Raw genomic sequence first — 18,385 nt, 5'->3', positions numbered from 1 at the left:
TTAAAACTGCAATCCAGTTCTGATCTCATGAAATACTCACTAAATGCCACATTTAATTAAATTACAAAGCTTATCACAAGCATTTGCCAGGATCAGCCTGGAAACTCTACCTGAACAGGCTCTTTGGCATGCTAATTAAGAATAGAGTGTGAAAATACTTATCAATAAATAGATTTCAATTTTCAACAGCATCAACATCTAGCTTTTTCTTCGGTGAAAACTCCTGTACTATGAGATTTGATGATAAACAACTCTGTTTATATTTCCAATGTCTTATTTCTCAGGACTTTCTCTTGAACCAGCTGAAGAAGGATGTCTACAGCCCATTATTCATCAACTTCTCAGCCCAGACCACAGCGGCACAGACACAAAACATTATTATGTCCAAGCTGGATAAGCGGCGCAAAGGAGTCTTTGGACCCCCTTTGGGAAAGAAAATGGTAAACCCCTTTTATTATGTTCATATGAAGTCTTTTGTTGGTATGCCTTTTACATTTGTATTCATATCAGTAAATGGGTCACTCAAATTGTGACATTTGTACATCTTTTTATCCAAAGCAACTTACATACACTTCAATACTGTAGATGGCTACATTCCTACGGTAGCATTTATGGGTTAACATCTTGCCCAAGGACACATCGACATGTGGACTACAAGGTCAAACCATGACCCTCTAATTTGTATACGTCCATTTACATGCAACATGCGCCAAACTGTGCATCTAAACAAAAAACAATGGTCAATATCAAAAACATTGTGCTTTATTTGTAAATAATCCTATCCCAAATATAGTAGTGTCTACTTCTCCTCAAAAACCATCACATCCACCACCCACTCCACCCTCACCGCCTGCCTTACGGATCTCGAAACATGGATGCAAGAAAACTCCCTCCAACTCAAGTGCAATAAATCTGAAATAATCATCATTGGCCCAAATTCCCTCTCCCGCTCTGCCAGTCATTCTCACTCACCATCGACGGCTCAAACGTCACCCCCTCTACTCAGATCCGCAACCTTGGTATCCTCTTTGAGCCCACACACTCCTTCCTGCCACATCACCAAACCCTTTTCACCTAAAGAACATTGCCCGTCTCTGACCCTCCCTCTCTTTTACTGACGCTGAGACCCTCATTGACGCCCCCTCATCACTTCTAGACTCGAACACTGCAATAGCATCCTATACTGTTCACCCAGCAAAATCATCAATACATTCCAATATGTCCAGAACTCCGCAGAGACTACATCACTCTGGCCCTCCAAAACCTCCCCTGTCTCCCGGTCAAATACAGGTTTGACTTTCAAATTCTGATCACCACATACAAAGCCCTCAACAACCTGGCCACTCCTTATCTCTCTGACCTCCTCCATCCTCACAACCCCACCCACTGCCAGCTCCGGAGATGCAAACACCCTAAAGACAACCAGGACTAAGCTCGGGACCTGGGGTGATCGGGCCTACTCTGCTGCTGCGTCCTCCGCCCTCCCCCTTCCACATCAGACAGTCAACCACCCTGCCATCATTCAAACAAGCACTCGAAACCCACCTCTTTGTATTGTTTCTAATTCACTACATCTCATCTTTGTTTGTTTTGTTTAACGTTTGACTTTCTAAGTGACTTTGGGTATCTAGAAAAGCACTTTATAAGTTGAATGTGTTATTGTTATCATTATCATTATTATTCTTATATCTAATCACCAGGTGATATTTGTGGATGATGTGAACATGCCGGCCCGGGAGGTTTACGGTGCCCAGCCCCCCGTGGAGCTGCTGCGCCAGTGGCTGGACCACTGGAACTGGTACGACCTGAAGGACTGCTCCATGATCAAGCTGGTGGACATCCAGGTCATCTGCGCTATGGGACCACCGGGTGAGTAGCAGCAGAAGAGTATAGAGTGGTGCAATGATGACATCTTTCTGTAGGCTGACCTGGAAGTAAGCATCGCAAGGGCTCCTTCAACAACAAGCTCTGACATGTGTTCACCACCTCTGAGCTAAGGCGGCTAATGTTTGGCTTGGTAGCATTAAGTAGTCTAATTTGGTCACCTGTTAGCAACTGCTGTTTTTATGTCAAATTGAAGTTACAGACATTTTCCAGTGGGGTATTAACTGAAGCTTTTTATGCCGTAGAACAAAATGTTAATATCTTCTATGCTGCAGACCTTATTTTGGGCATCTAACGAAAAACCCATACAAAAAACATTGACTTCAACGGAGCCAACCGGAAGTCGCATAATGCTGACTCATTTCAGATTTTTTTTGACTCATTCCTGCACCACTGTATTGTCACAGAAATGATACCAAAGCCCTAGATTGACAAAAGTCGACAAAAGGCATCTATTTCAGTGAAAACCTTTTTTCAACTGTCTCTAAATTGCTGCTAAAGTGCTGTTGAGTCAATGTCACAAACCACTGGCTGCTGTTCTGTGCAGCCCGTCACTGCCTTGAGGTGTTTACAAGTGTTTACCACTTCCGACTCTACTACAACTACCAGTGTAAACACAAAGCACCCATGTCAACTGAGGCATCTGGCTTCGACAGCTGCAATAGAGAGCAAGGGAGGGGATGGGTGCCACACTCAAGTGCCCTCAAAGCTTCAGTCTCTGCTGCTGTTTATAGTTGTGTTTAATTTTCTAGGCTGCTGCCCATTACAGCTTTGGGGAACACTGAACCCACCCCAGGGAAACCATGAAGGAGGCTTCTTTTGTGTTTACCCTTATTTTAAATTAAATAACACCTTTTCACAGTCATTATAGTGGTGATTTACACTTGCCGTATTAATGATATTAGTTGGCTAAAATGATTGATCAATGTGCTATTGTAAACTTGTGTATCTCGAACATGACCAACACGTAGCTAGTAGGAAGAATGTCTGTCAGCGGTCCTCAAACTTTCCTTATGACAGCCTGAGACATACAGTAACTGGTTTCCCTGTCCATGTCCAATGTTGAATAGTTTAACATTATTTAGAGCATGAGAGCAAAATGTACAGCTTTTGGGGTTCATTTGCTGATCCACCATTAAGATGGTTAGTGGTTCCATCCTCAACTCCTTCAGTCAATATGTTGAAGTGTCTTTGGGCAAGATACTTAGCCCCAAATTGCTCCCGTAGGCATGTCTTCAGTATTTTTGGGTATATAAGTCGTTCTCTTAGCATCAGCTTAATGTACATTTAATGTAATATGCAGCACTGTCATATAGTATTTACTCACTTCAAAAACTGAACTATTATAAAACAAAAAGAGAATAGAACAGTATTGGCTTTACTTTAAACTGTTTTGGGCAAAGAGTCTCATTAAAGAAAAATGGTTATTCATCAGATGTGTTATCTTTTTCAATGAAGACATTTGTTGTTTTCTTGCCCTGCTTGTTTAGGCGGAGGGAGGAACCCCATCACGTCTCGGTACCTGCGCCACTTCAACATGATTACCATTAATGATTTTGATGAGAAGACCATGTATACAATCTTCTCTAGGATCTCAGACTGGCATTTCAGCATACGGTAAATAGCTTGTTCAATTTATTACGTGATTTCCCCCAAATGTTCCCAATGTTAAGGAATAATCATAATCCACTGAGCTGCTCTAATGCCTTGTGGGCATTTAACACAACACTTGGGTAGTGTTTATGGATCTTTTAGTGACAGAATGATCTGTAAATAATGACTTACCAACAATTATTTGGCCTACAGTAAGGAGGATGAATGTAAGTTAATAAACAATTATTTAACATTGGTTTGTTTTTCAATAATTAGGCAATTTCAGTGCTTTTTCTCCTCACTTACTGCACTGCAACAGTGTTAACCATAGAGTGCACAAGTAAACATAAATGTGTTAAAATAGTTTAAAGCAACCTAACCTCTCCTGCATTTTAACAAGATACTTGCCTTTCTGCCAACACATTATTAAAGCCATTGATAAAAGATAAAAAACATTAATCTTATTTAGTTCACGTATTCATTTAAAAACTGTACAACAATAAATGATTGAATTCTAACTATTACATCTACAGGTTTCCTTTCCCCAAGCTATTTGCAGCTCTGACCTCTCAGATCGTTAGGGGCACCATGTCAGTGTACAAAGAAGCCACCAAGAACCTGCTCCCAACGCCCACAAAGTCCCATTACTTGTTCAATCTGCGCGATGTCTCCAGGGTCATCCAAGGCATCTGCCTGTCGCGTCCAGAGAGTGCAGATAACCCAAGCGTCATAAAACGGCTCTGGGTGCACGAGGTAACATTGTACACAACATAGAGTGTGGAACAGCTGACAGCTCCTTAAACGTGTAAATGAAATAGAAATGTATGAAAATACAAATAGTAGAAATATATATTGCTATAGTCAAGCTTAGTCGGCCTGTTAAGGTGTGTTCAGAACAAATGCAAAGCAGATTTTTCTAAATGCATACAAAGGCAATGTAAAGACAAAGATAGATGCAGATTTGCACCTGACAATTCAAATAAAACTCAGATCAAGTTGAAATGAAAAAATGTTGGCTCTAAAGCCACCCACCAAGAATCAGAAATGGTGGACAAATATGTTGTCGCTGTTCTTAGGATAAAGTTATGAACCCCGGACTACACAGCATTTCAGCCATTTCGTGGAGTTCATTGACAGGTACAGGGTGGTTATTTTGGTCATGGCTGGTTAAAAAAATACATTTTGGCAAGTATGGTGTATCTATGGAGGTGAGCCGGAGTAAGAGCAAATATGTGTGGGTCTGGAATAACTTCAAAAAAGATCTAGCGGCTAATTTGGCGCAATTCCTGTTGGCAAACATTTGCTATGTGTTTGGTCTGAACGCACTGGTATTCCTTTGAAATTGTCTGTGTTGGCATCTCTCTAAACTTTTCCCACTGTATCATTCACTCTTTTCTTGTTGATCCTCAGGTGCTGAGGGTTTATTATGATCGTCTGGTCCAAGACTCAGATCGCTCCTGGCTTGTAAGCCACTTACAGGTGGTGTCTCAGAACCACATGAAGGAAGACTTCCATCAGCTCTTCCAGCATCTTGACCAGGACCAAGACGGGAAGGTCACAGAGGACGACCTGCGCAGCCTCATGTTCTGCGACTTTCACGACCCTAAGGGCGACGACCGCAACTACCGCGAAGTGAACAACCTGGACCAGCTCCGTCAGGTGGTGGAATCACACCTGGAGGAGTACAACAACGTCAGCAAAGCGCCCATGAATCTGGTGCTCTTCCGCTTCGCCATCGAACACGTGTGTCGCATCTCTCGCATTCTGAAGCAGCCGAGCGGCCACGCCCTGTTGGTGGGCGTGGGCGGGAGCGGGCGGCAGTCTCTCACACGGTTGGCTGCCCACATGGCAGAGGCGGAACTTTTCCAGGTGGAGATTTCCAAGACCTACGGAACCACAGAATGGCACGATGACCTGAAGCTCATTATGATGAAGTCCACACAGGGGGAAGCTCATGGCGTTTTCCTCTTCACGGACACTCAAATCAAAATGGAGTCATTCTTGGAGGACGTTGGTAACCTGCTCAACACCGGTGAGGTAAATTGGATGGATAATAATTTATTAAGATAAAAGCAATACATATGGATAAATGCAGTGGTGGAATGTCACCAAGTACATTAACTTAAATAAATAAATGAGGTACTTACATTTTGCTTGTGTGGTTAAGGTTATCCCACTTTCACATGATGCTACATTTTGTAGGCAAATGTTGTACTTTTTAATAGTGTGCATTTATTTTACAGCTTTAGTCACTAGCTATTTTACAAGGTTATATTATTTGCACAAAATAGAAGTCAACTAACAAATTATTATATATGATCATAGTTGAGCTACATGTCAGTTGTTAGACGCTTTTATCCAAACCGACTTACATACTCAATACTGTGGGCAATCCCCACAGGAGCAATTTGGGGTGAAGTGTCCCAGGGACACAACGACATGCTGACTGCAGTGGGGTTTGAACCTGTGCTCCCCTGATCCGAACACCCACGCACTAGCATATATCCCTTCATATATATAGTTATTATTTTTCTTCTTTACTTGCTTGTAAAGCGCTTTGAGCACCAGGAAAAGCGCTATATAACATGTATTATTATTATTATATAAACAAGATCTTTACCAAGCCAAAACATAAAAACAATAATGCATCAATAACTATAGTAGTTTATTTCAGATACATATTTTTCTGAAATGTGCCAAACTGCATAAATAATAGTATGATTTTACTTAGTGTACAGATTGTTCTATTTAAAAGGCCTGTACCCAATCTACACAACTCTGTCATCTTTTCCAGGTGCCTAACCTGTTTGCCGTTGACGAGAAGGCGGAAATGTGTGAGCGAATGCGCGTGTTGGACCGCCAACGAGACCGCGACAAGCAGACAGATGGCAGCCCCCTTTCTCTTTTCAACATGTTTATAGAGCGCTGTCGCACACAGCTGCATGTGGTGTTGGCCATGAGTCCCATCGGAGATGCCTTCAGGAACCGTCTGAGACGTTTCCCCGCCCTCATTAACTGCTGCACCATTAACTGGTTCCAGGTGTGTTCATGCATGTTAGTTAATAACATCACAGAGGCAATATGCTGTGTTTGACTGTGCAAATAGGTAAAAAACCATAGCAGAAATAAAGTAAATGTAATATATATGGCTACTTAGTTGTAATTTAGCGTACTTCCTTGCTTATCAGACCTGGCCAGAGGATGCCCTGCAGGCGGTGGCCTGTCGCTTCCTGGAGGATGTTGAAATGACCGATGAGTCCCGAGAAGGCTGCATCAACATGTGCAAGAGCTTTCACACGTCAACCATAGAACTCTCCCATCGCTTTATGAACGAGTTGCAGCGCTACAACTACGTCACCCCAACCTCATACCTGGAACTCATTAATACTTTCAAGGCTCTGTTAAATACCAAAAGAGCGTAAGTTTTAAAGTTCACCTATTATGCAAAATGTTCTTGTTGATGTCTTTTATACATAAATATGTGTCCCTGGTGTGTAAGGAGACTCACAAAGTGTCCGAAAATACTCTCTAAAAACAGGGGTACAATGGAGCTGATCCAGATTTGCTGAGGTCATGACGACATTACTAAAATGTGGGCTGGCTTTACTTTGAACTCCTGGCAACGTTCCGCCCACCCAACCTGTTGCCCCCTATCAGAAACGTTGCAGTATCAGAAACAATGCGCGACGTGTTTTGGAAGTAATATGGTCTGTGTTTACATTAGCAAGCATCGCTAACACCCAGAGCTAACCTGTACTGGAGAGAGTATGTGAAAAGAAGCCGGATATAAAAGGTACTCACCTTGTGGTAAACCCAGAAAGCATTTGAGCTCCATACTGTTTCAGAAATAATCCTTGATGTGGTTTGGAACATAATATGGCGTTTAGCTGAGTTTCTGGGTAGAATTCTCCTGCATGAGCTCTCCTCTCTTTTTCTTTTTTTTAAAGCTACGGCCCGAGAATCAGCACCTCTCTAACAGGGCTGAAATAGAGGGGTATGAGGCAGGCTAGAATGGGAGATCTGTTTGGTATTTTGAGCAAAACACTTCAGAGAAATGTTTTTTATATATCTGAGACCTATAATATAAAGAATGGTATAATATGAGACCTTTAAGGTTTACTGTGTGTGGACATAATGTTTGAGTATGTTTATACTTTTAAAAGCCAACTAAAGACCCACCTTTTAATTTGGCTTTATATCAAATACTATTTATTCTTATTTTATTCAGTGTTTTTATTTATTGATGTCAGTTGGTATATGTTTTACTTTGTCTATAGACTGATAGGTGGGGCTAGTATTTGTATTTACCTTTTTGTGTATGATAATTGCTATATAGATAATGTTGATTGATTGATTGATTGATTGATTGATTGATTGATTGATTGATTGATTGATTGATTGATTGATTGATTAGTTTATCATTGATCCTGTAATTTTAAAGGACTTGAATTAAAATAGTTTCGAAAATAGTCTTAATTTGGAAAACTTGGCTAAATGGCCAAATTCCATGTCTAAAATTGAGACTTGTTTCCTTAATTATTTCTGTCCTTTGCCCAGTGAGGTGATGAAAATGAAACGTCGCTATGAGGTGGGCCTGGAGAAGCTGGAGTCAGCAGCAGATCAGGTGGCCTCCATGCAGGTGGAGCTGGAGGCGCTACAGCCGCAGCTGCTCGTGGCCAGCAAGGAGGTGGATGAGATGATGGTGGTGATCGAGCACGAGTCTGTGGAGGTGGCTGAGACAGAGAAGGTGGTGAAAGTGGACGAGGCCGTGGCCAACGAGCAAGCCATGGCTGCCAAAGCCATCAAGGACGAGTGTGATGCTGACCTGGAGGAAGCCATGCCCATCCTGGAGTCGGCGCTGTCTGCCCTGAACACTCTCACCAATCAGGTAGGACAATGCATGATTATTGACATTGTAATGCATTATAATATGCCTTTGGAAGGACCGTATTATTATTGTTATAAGCACTCAGAAATACTCATAATGCTTTATACAATCATTACACATTATACTGTAAAGCCTAAACTTGACCCTGTGTTGACTTCTAGGATGAAGAATCATAATACGTCATAATTGCTGGTCACTCACAGATGTTTTCGCTGCCTGTTTATAGTATATTATAATTACCATAATTGTAAAACATTGTAATCTTTTTATATTGCATGATAATCACTGTATAATGCATTATAATGGGATAATATGTGACTCTTATTAGCCATTGTTTAAATATAGAAAGAAATTACTAATTGAAAGTATTTTTTACTTTACCTAAAGCAAATGACCACTTACTGTAGAGTTACTTATTAACCCTTTATGATGCTTTATAGCAGTGATTATAATGCATTATAAAAAGATGGGACTATGGAAAGGATAATGCTCTTTGATCATGCAAGAAGAATGTCAATGAGTGACCAGTAATCATGTATTATTATTATACTTGGCCTTACAAGTCATTATGAATGAATGTTGAATGTTTCATAATTATTATTGGTGTACTGGAATAGAATATATAATAGGACATGCATATAGAGTTGTTTTGTTTTTATCTACAGGATATCACGGTGGTGAAGTCCATGAAAAGCCCGCCCCTAGCTGTCAAACTGGTGATGGAGGCGATCTGCATTCTCAAAGGCATCAAGCCAGACCGCGTACCGGACCCCTCCGGCTCTGGTAAAAAAGTGGAGGACTTTTGGGGCCCGGCCAAAAAGATCCTGGGAGAAATGAAGTTTCTCCAAAGCCTCCATGAATATGACAAGGACAACATCCCACCCAGTTACATCGCCATCATCCGCAACAAGTACATCACCAACCCAGACTTTGTACCGGAGAAGATCCGAACTGCATCCACTGCAGCTGAAGGCCTGTGTAAGTGGGTCTGCGCCATGGACAAGTATGAAAAGTAAGTCATGTTCTTCTCCTTCTGTGTTCCCAGTTTATAAAAATGTATGCACACTCCCTCAGCTTTAGAGAGCTTACCATCCGTCTAAGCAAGTACATGAAGCTTGGTTATATTTAATTACACAGGAATAACTCTTTTTAATCCTGAGCAAGTATACAAATGATTTGCAAAGTGATAAATATGACAAGCCAAATCAAGATGCAGATCATTTAAAAGGAGACAAAGTAAATACTATCCACAATTGTTAGCACATTTCAAATGCAAAGAAAATAGAGTAAAAATAAATATGTTTCACCTCGGGGTTCAGCAGACCTCAGGTGTTCCAGATCTGCAGAGCATAAAAGCGTATTTGGTTCTGACCCTGGCTCCATTGGGCAGACCTGTCCCTGATGATCTCACAGCTCTGGGTGGCTCGTAACAGAGCAGCATGGCAGTTAGTATTGTGGTACCAAACCATTTAGCGCTTTATAAAATAAAAGAACGATTTTGATGTGTATTCTTTTTGTTTTCGGAAGCCAGTGCATAATTGGGGTGATGTGTTTAGTTACATGATCTCTTGCAGCTAAAGGTATTCATTTAAACCCAATGTAGGCTAACAAAATGCAATGTTTCATTTGAAAAAGAAGACACACTATATCGATTACACACATGTGCACTAATATGACCTATACAATTGCATGAATTGAAATTAAATGAATGTTTAGGCGTGTTCACACTGCCTGTACTTGGTCTGACTGACGACCTTCTGGTTTAAATATATATCTAGAATCTCTTGTAAATGATTGCTTACTGCATCATCCTTCAGGGTGGCCAAGACGGTGGCTCCCAAGAAGGAGAAGCTGGCGCAGGCTGAGGGGGAGCTGCTTGTGGCCATGACAGGCCTCCAAAAAAAACAGGCTGCCCTCAAAGAAGTCCAGGATAAACTCGCAAAACTTCAGGAGACGTTCGAAGCTAACAAGAACAAGAAAGTTGAACTGGAGAATCAGGTTTAGTGTTTTTCACATCTCTTACTTTCATTGTATATGCTTTAACAATGTGTTAAATTGGTAAACATATCTTGCTATGTAATGAAAAAAGAGTAAAAGTGTAACTACAGTGCCAAATGAAAGACGACTAAATCTGAGAGGAGAATGACAGAACACTGACAGAACTGCCAGGCAAAAGAATGACTCATAACCCATATAGGCCACTGATTTCCTCCACCTTCCATGATGTCCTGCAGGTGGATCTGTGCAGTAAGAAGCTGGAGCGAGCGGAGCAGCTTATTGGAGGCCTGGGTGGAGAGAAGTCACGCTGGAGCGAAATGGCCTTCAATCTCGGAGAGCTCTACAACAACCTGACCGGGGACATCCTGATCTCAGCGGGCATCGTGGCTTACCTGGGAGCCTTCACCTCCAGCTACAGACAGGTGAGCTCAGGGAGCCGGGGGGGCATACTAGGAACTGGGCTGTCAGTGGGTACTACTCGTATTACTTATAGATCTGCACCTACATAGATTTGTAATAGATTTCACTTTTATATTTAACATTTTTTAATATAACGTTTGTTGGTTTACATATAACCATACTGTTAACAGTTCCCTATAACATGTTGTTTTACACACATTTCTCAAATGTAAGAAAAGGTAGATTTATATGTAGGGAAAGCAAGGTAAATGAGTTGGTGTCTGCAGATACAGAACACAGTGGATACAGTTGTGAAAGGGGGAGAAAGAGGGGAGGACACACAGTAAATGGTCCTAGGCTAGATTCTAACCAGGGTCCTCCTAGCCCCAGTGTGTGGGGCTCAAGCTCTACCAGCTGAGCTATACGGCTGCCCTCAATGGTTCATTTTTAACTACCTCGATCACAATGGCTCTCACTTTATTTCAATCTCAAGATTAAATTCACAAGTACAGATCCTTCTGCCCTTTTAAAATGATCTGATTTAACCTTAAAGGTGGGGTAGGTACGTTTCAGAAACCGGCTCGAGATACACTTTTTGTTATATTCCATGGAATGCTCTTAACATCCCGATAGCAATGAATATCTTAAGTGCTTTGACAACAAATCCATAAAAAAATGTCATCTGTAGAAGCCGTAATACTGTAAAAAGTACAACCGATCAGCCTACCTGCCTGTCAGCCTTCCATCGGGGCACAAACGTATCTCGTGCCCTCATTGGTCATGTGCGCGTTCGTGTGTGTTGGAGGAGGGGCTCTGTAAGGAAGTGGCAGATTTTCTCCGATGTGTATTTTCAAATTCTAGCGATCTCGAGCCGGTTTCTCAAACTTACCTACCCCACCTTTAAGCTGCAGTCAAAATAAAAAAAAAGAATTCACAAAGCATCTGCTCGTTTGTGTTAAATGAAACGAGCAGATGCTTTTCAATCACAATACTATGGCCCCTGGTGTGCCACCCTACATGTTGTTTGGAAACATGTAGGGGATGCAAGGTAAATGAGAGGAAAGTGTGGTGCCTGCAGATACAGAACACCACCACTTTTAGTGGGTCGTAAGTTGAGAAGAATCACTCTTATTTGAATCTATGCATTGTTTCTTAGGAAAATCCAGCCTTTCTGTCTTTAAAGACTCATTACAACTTTGACCAATTCAATCCAAAAGCTTGAGAGCAGTTTGGAGGGAAGTGGTCCCTCTGAACGGAACATTTATTTTTCAATACCAAGAAAGTGTTTAAAGGTCGTCTTTTTTCTTTTTTAAAGCTGTTGACAAAAAGGAGGAGAGAGAACAAGTAATCATTTATGTGCACAGAATTGTTCGCAAGCAGATGCTTTCATTTGCTTGTAGGTTATGTCATGGTGCCCAGGTAGGAAAGTGAAAATGAAGTCATAACCAGTAAATGTGCTCCTCTGCAGGATCAAACGGAGGAGTGGATGGATCTATGCAAGAGCAGAGAGATCCCCTGCTCCCCCAACATGTCCCTGATGAGCTCTCTGGGCGATCCAGTAAAGATCAGAGCCTGGACCATCGCTGGCCTCCCATCAGACAGCTTCTCCATAGACAACGGGATCATGATCTCGTGAGTATCAAAGACAAACTTTATTCTGACATGGCATTCTCTCTAGAAGAAAAATGCATCAATGTGTACTTCAGAGTTTACCAGCTACGGAGGCATCTGCACCTGATCCGATTCATTTGATATTGAGCAACTGACAGCCATTGTTGATGCACAATGTGTATTTTGACTTCACAATAAAGCTTCACATTACAATGCGAAATAAACTAGTGCTTGAATCGAAATGACAGAAAGGTCTGGACAAGATCCAGCCAGCGTCTAAAAATACATAACGACATGAACACAAACAGAAAACTGGCTTTCAAATGCACTTTTCATAGAAGCATAAACGCATTTCAGAGGCATGGTACCTCTGAATGTGCAGCTGGTACAGAGGCAATGATTTAATGTTCAAAACCTAAAGGGTCTCTGCTTACTCTGAGCGTAACTATCTTTATGGAAACTTCTGGTTTCTATTTATTTGTGGCATTTATTTTTCACTCACTCACTCACTCACTGTGCATAATAAATATGTTCCAGTGTGTGTTTGAAACCAGTGTTCAAAGGGGAGGACACACAGTACATCGTCCTAGGCTAGATTCTAACCAGGGTCCTCCTAGCCCCAGTGTGTGGGTCGCAAGCTCTACCAGCTGAGCTATACGGTGGCCACCAAATGTTTATTTTTAACTACCTCGATCACAAGGGCTCACCATTTATTTAAATCTCAAGATTAAATTCAGAACTACAAATCCTTCTGCCCTTACAGACACCACTGTATGTCACAACTTTGCAGTAAGATTGTCTGATTTAACCGTAAGCTGCAGTACAAAAATGAATATACAATGTACAAAACATCTGCTTGTTTGTGTAAATGAAGCAGCAACATTGGTTTTTAATCACAATACTATGGCCCCTGGTGTGCTACCCAACTGTGAGCTGCCTGACTGTGCCTCTCGACAACTCAATTCTTGTCCTCCTACATCCCCCCTGCAGTTGTTATGTCTCCTGGTTAACAGTTACATGATCTCTCACTCTAACAAGGCAGCACCATACCATCATCGACTGTTGTATTGTGTTTCTGTGTAGAAACGCCAGGCGGTGGCCCCTGATGATTGATCCCCAGGGCCAGGCAAACAAGTGGGTGAAAAACATGGAGAAGGCCAACAGTCTGCATATCATTAAACTGAGTGACGGTGACTTTGTACGCACTCTGGAGAACTGCATCCAGTTTGGCAACCCAGGTAAGGCTGTCTGGCTTGATGACTCTGCTCTTGCTGCCTAGTGTGTGTGTGCGTGTGCGTGTGCGTGTGCGTGTGCGTGTGCGTGTGCGTGTGCGTGTGCGTGTGCGTGTGCGTGTGTGTGTGTGTGTGTGTGTGTGTGTGTGTGTGTGTGTGTGTGTGTGTGTGTGTGTGTGTGTGCAGTGGAGGGAAAAGTACTCAGATCATGTATTTAAATGAAAGTATTAGTGATGGGCAATGGGTTTGCAAACATTTGTAACAAATAAGGTGCTTTTCAACAGCAGTATTCCCTTTACACAGTTGCAGTTGAAATATTTCTTGTAAATCTCAACTTTAACATTAATGAATGTAAAACCATAGCTGTCAGGGCCTTAACGTGTGATCTAGTTTGTTATAGAAGAACAACTTCCCCTCAGAGTCCAGTGATAAGAAAATTCAATTTTGCAGTGATTACAAATAACTCTGGTTCTATCAACATATAACATGTCGATGTAAGAGTTTGGTACCTTTCTCCATGTTTCTGTCCCCGCCAGTTGTGTATTCAGATAATTCAATAATATGAATTAAAAAACTGTTAATGCACGATAACATAATTGTCGGCATTTCAATTAATGAGTTAACACGATAATAACGCGTTAACTTGCCCAGCCATAAAAAGTATTAAAACCAAAGTCTGAAAATACTACATATGTTCAAAATGTTACCTCAGTAAAAGTATTTTAGCAAACTGTACTTCAACTATCAACAAGGGGGTGTGGAAGAGAAAGTCCCTCTGGAGGGATTTGAGCCTTTGCAGACCATTTACATGGCAACAACTTCTGAAACACTGTATGAAAGGGAAAACACAAAAAAGCATAAAAGGGCCTCTTTAAAGAGCTGTGTATTGGGTTGTTAGTAACACATATATATTAGACATTACAAATATATGTTATTATTTTAATGTGTCAATGTGGAACCAATTTTGGATACTTTGTGTACTAGTTTAATTGTTAATTGCTACAAATAATGTTATTAATGTAAAAAGTAACTAGTAACTACAAGTGTCATATACATGTAGTGAAGCATGAATAAATGCTTAGTTACACTCCACCACTGTGTGTGTGTGTGTGTGTGTGTGTGTGTGTGTGTGTGTGTGTGTGTGCGTGCGTGCGTGCGTGCCTGCGTGCGTGCGTGCCTGCGTGCGTGCGTGCGTGTGTGTGTGTGTGTGTGTGTGTGTGTGGTAGTTCCTGCTTCCGCCTGCTGAGGTCTCCCTTTACCACAGGGACTTTTTATTGCTGCAGAAGATTGTTTTTCTTTGTTCTCTATTCTGCAGAGGAGGAATTCATATAAGCAGTATTTCTGAGTGACATGTTGAACTTTTATCCAGGCCTCCTGCACCATTATTATAATGAACTACTGTAAATCATACACAAGTGCAGGGGCAATACATCTCTGCAATAACATTTCCCCCCCCAAGTATCAGGGTCATAGTCACATGTGTGTGCAGGAGCAACTATCTTTTTGCTGTCTGTTCATTTGTTGTGTCTCTAGGATGTGTAGGGGGTTTGAGAAGGAACAGCAAGGGAGAATGGAACTGACAGCTATACAGCTATACAGCCATTAAAAAGACATCTAAATAATGACCGAACTCACCAGCCACTGGGTCTTTGCTTACTGTCAGAATGCAAGGCTCAGAGAGTCGTTGGTCCTTGCAGGGAGCAAAAGAGTCCCCAGAGGCTACAGATCCACGCTCTCTTACTTCACAGTTCCATGGTTTCTTGCTGTTTGTATTGCAGCCTGCAGTATTTCCCTGATTCGTTGCTAGACATCTCTCTTTTAGGACTGTTGAACAAATGTTTCCCCACCAAATATCTTAATAGGCTCGACTCCTGCTTATTAAATGCTAGAAAGTACTGCTGAAATATTAACAATATTGATGAAATGTAACAGGACAAAATGGTGCCCGAAACGATTTGGAGACATTTAGAAAGTTTGGAGAGAAAGTTTCAGCTGTCACCGTCTCTGAATTCTGTATACAAATGTTGTTATTACCTTGGGCATGACATCAATTATAGATGGGCTAATGTTCCTAACATGAGAACAGCATTATCATACTTAATGTGAAAATACATTAATGATGATGTCATGGGGATAAGGCATTTATAACTGTTAATGTCTTACTTGCTTCACTGATTGTGCACTGCATGTGGTGCACAAATGTAATGGTTGAGGGCTTCCAAGAAACAGGAAGATGTACGCAACTAAAATAATTGAGACATGCAAAAGACACAAAAGAAGTAATTATAAGGTAGCTTTTGGGAAAAGTCCTGTATTGATACATCATTGGCTGACCTGGTGCTAAATGTAAGTCTTTGACAGGTGACCTGTAGATTAAACAAGATTCAAATAGATATAGTTTATTGATCCCAAATTGGGAAATTCTTTGTTACAGCAGCATGTTAACAACGCATTGCATAAGAGTTAACATGATAATAATATAAAATAAACATTAGAATAAAAGATGAGGACCCGTGTTTGTCTGAATAAGCTTGTCACCGCTCTATCTGACAGCTGTATATTGACGGAGGAGGACGATACAAGTCACACACTCGCTGGCATAATATCTTGTGTCCACCCGGCCGTTCTGCTTCAACAAACAGGCTTTTTGTTCTTTGTTATAATAGCTTTTCCTCTCATTTCTACAGTGACGTCACCTAAAGATAGCTTCTCTTTAAGATTGCTTGTATGAAGCAAAACACTGAGAAGTTTAAGCCTCCCCTGATCAGAAAACCTACTTAACCTTTTCCCTCAGTGCTGCTGGAGAATGTAGGCGAGGAGCTGGACCCCATCCTGGAGCCTCTGCTGCTGAGACAGACCTTCAAACAGGGCGGGGCCATGTGTATCCGCCTGGGAGACTCCACCATCGAATACGCTCCAGACTTCCGCTTTTACATCACCACCAAGCTACGCAACCCACACTACCTGCCAGAAACCTCCGTCAAGGTACTGTAGTTGGAAACACCCTCAGGCAGTGTATCCCAATACACGCTGACTCGCTTGAAGAAATGTATTTTATCAAGGCTACTTTCGGATCAAAATTACTTTACAGTAGGCTTTATGTGCTTTCTTTTATTGTATTCCATCAAAGATTTCATATGTTCCTCCTCTGACCCTCTCCCATTTTTTTCTGCCATTGTTGTATTATCTATAGGCAAACTTGTTTAGACAATAACACGTTGTCTATCCCAAGCCTTTGCAAACAAAAGGTCTCTATGGAAACTGTAGAGTTTTAACCCCGTTAAATCTCTTTCACAAAATGTCTTTCCTTAATTAAGGAAACATTTTAAGGGATTATACGCAATACTCTCAAGTAAGTCCCCCACTTAAAGGGCCATTAAGCCTAACATGTCAAGGGAAAGGTGCACCACACTAGGAAACACACTCAGACAGAGATTCAGACCGAAGTGCCTGCACACACCTTTATTCCTGACAGTAATCAGAGCAGTTTCTGGCAGGAGCCACATGCCTCAGCTGTTTGCAGCAGGTGTCAGTGTTGATGCAATGAGCCCTGTGCAATCTTCCATGTCCCCACTACCCACCCCTTCCATGCAGATGGAGCTGGTACCCTTCTGTCCCACCGCAGCTAAGGATCGACGTATTTTCTACAACAAAGCTTCTGCCAACTCACAGAATGCGTTAGTAGAATACAGTCTCTCACAGGACTCAACAGACATCTGCATTCCTCCACCTTTAAAGTAGCATTTCCTTTACACCTGATAACAACAACTTTCATTTGTTTTGTTATTTAGCCGGATGATATAACTGACTTTCAGTAACATGGTTTTTTCCATTAAAGAAAAAGGTCCTTTGTGGGGCACTGTGTTTACTGTTTAACTGCAACCTTAATTGTTTTTGTGAGGGAGAGGTTCTTAATGCTATTGTCTCTCCTCTTAAATCGTGTGGCTTTCCTCAGTTGTGGTTGAGGTTTTAGTCACTCACTCTATAGATGGAAGTATGGGCTGGTGAATATTTTTGATGAATTGGCTTCATGAATTGCATACATTTTGTACGGACGTTAATGGTCTCCAGAGGATGAACTCTTGTGATTTTGGTGATCCTCTGATCTTTCTTTAGTGCCATCAACAGTTCAAAGTTAAACATTTTCAGTGAAATATCTTAATATCTACCAGATGGAGATGATGTTGTCCAGAACTTCATGGTACCCAGACAATGTATCCCCTTGACTATTAGAGGATTGCTATGACATTTGCGACAGAGATGGAGTACTCGAGTCCTGGACTCGGACTCGAGTCGGACTCCAGTGCCGATTTTCGGGACTCGTGACTTGACTCGGACTCGCGCACTGATTGACGCGACTCGGACTCGTGAATTATCGCATACGCTGACTTGGACTCGGACTTGTGAATTCCCCCCCACGATGACTCGGACTCGACTTGTACATTGACCTCCGAGTCGGACTCGAGCAAATTTTCTCTGGAGTCTGATGTCCTCTATCCTGGCGTGTGCACCTGTGAGGTGAGTTCACGAACTGGGCTCCGCTATTCCAGTCTAAAGATGTCTAGAGACACACCCCGCATCGTGCTATATGCTTTCACACATTCTGCTTCCACATTGGAAAAGAGCAGCGCAAAATGCTCGTTCTGTGGAAACAATATTGAAGAAGTAACACATTACTCTAAGGATGGAGTTCAGACATAGGCTGTCTTGAACACTATCATCAGAGTAACGATCTAATCAATAAATAAAGATTCAGCCGATAACACGAAAGCACATGGCT

The 18,385-nt window shown here is 41.7% G+C and overlaps 1 protein-coding gene across 1 annotated transcript in view; it reads left to right on the top strand.

Moving 5' to 3' along the window:
• Positions 1 to 18,385, top strand: part of dnah7 (dynein, axonemal, heavy chain 7) — a 121,088-nt gene that overhangs the window by 74,320 nt on the left and 28,383 nt on the right. Inside the window, exons 37-50 of the mRNA XM_034110349.1 lie at positions 285 to 440; positions 1,701 to 1,869; positions 3,375 to 3,501; positions 4,011 to 4,230; positions 4,888 to 5,514; positions 6,272 to 6,517; positions 6,666 to 6,895; positions 8,035 to 8,365; positions 9,031 to 9,377; positions 10,183 to 10,363; positions 10,600 to 10,785; positions 12,231 to 12,394; positions 13,457 to 13,611; positions 16,400 to 16,590. Coding sequence (XP_033966240.1) covers positions 285 to 440; positions 1,701 to 1,869; positions 3,375 to 3,501; positions 4,011 to 4,230; positions 4,888 to 5,514; positions 6,272 to 6,517; positions 6,666 to 6,895; positions 8,035 to 8,365; positions 9,031 to 9,377; positions 10,183 to 10,363; positions 10,600 to 10,785; positions 12,231 to 12,394; positions 13,457 to 13,611; positions 16,400 to 16,590 — 3,330 coding nt within the window. The remainder of the gene's footprint in view (positions 1 to 284; positions 441 to 1,700; positions 1,870 to 3,374; positions 3,502 to 4,010; positions 4,231 to 4,887; positions 5,515 to 6,271; positions 6,518 to 6,665; positions 6,896 to 8,034; positions 8,366 to 9,030; positions 9,378 to 10,182; positions 10,364 to 10,599; positions 10,786 to 12,230; positions 12,395 to 13,456; positions 13,612 to 16,399; positions 16,591 to 18,385) is intronic.

The sequence above is a fragment of the Pseudochaenichthys georgianus genome, chromosome 21 (genome assembly GCF_902827115.2).
Source record: "Pseudochaenichthys georgianus chromosome 21, fPseGeo1.2, whole genome shotgun sequence".
Taxonomy (NCBI): Eukaryota; Metazoa; Chordata; class Actinopteri; order Perciformes; family Channichthyidae; genus Pseudochaenichthys; species Pseudochaenichthys georgianus.
Note: the sequence above shows the minus strand (reverse complement) of the source record. Positions and strands in the feature narration are given on the sequence as shown.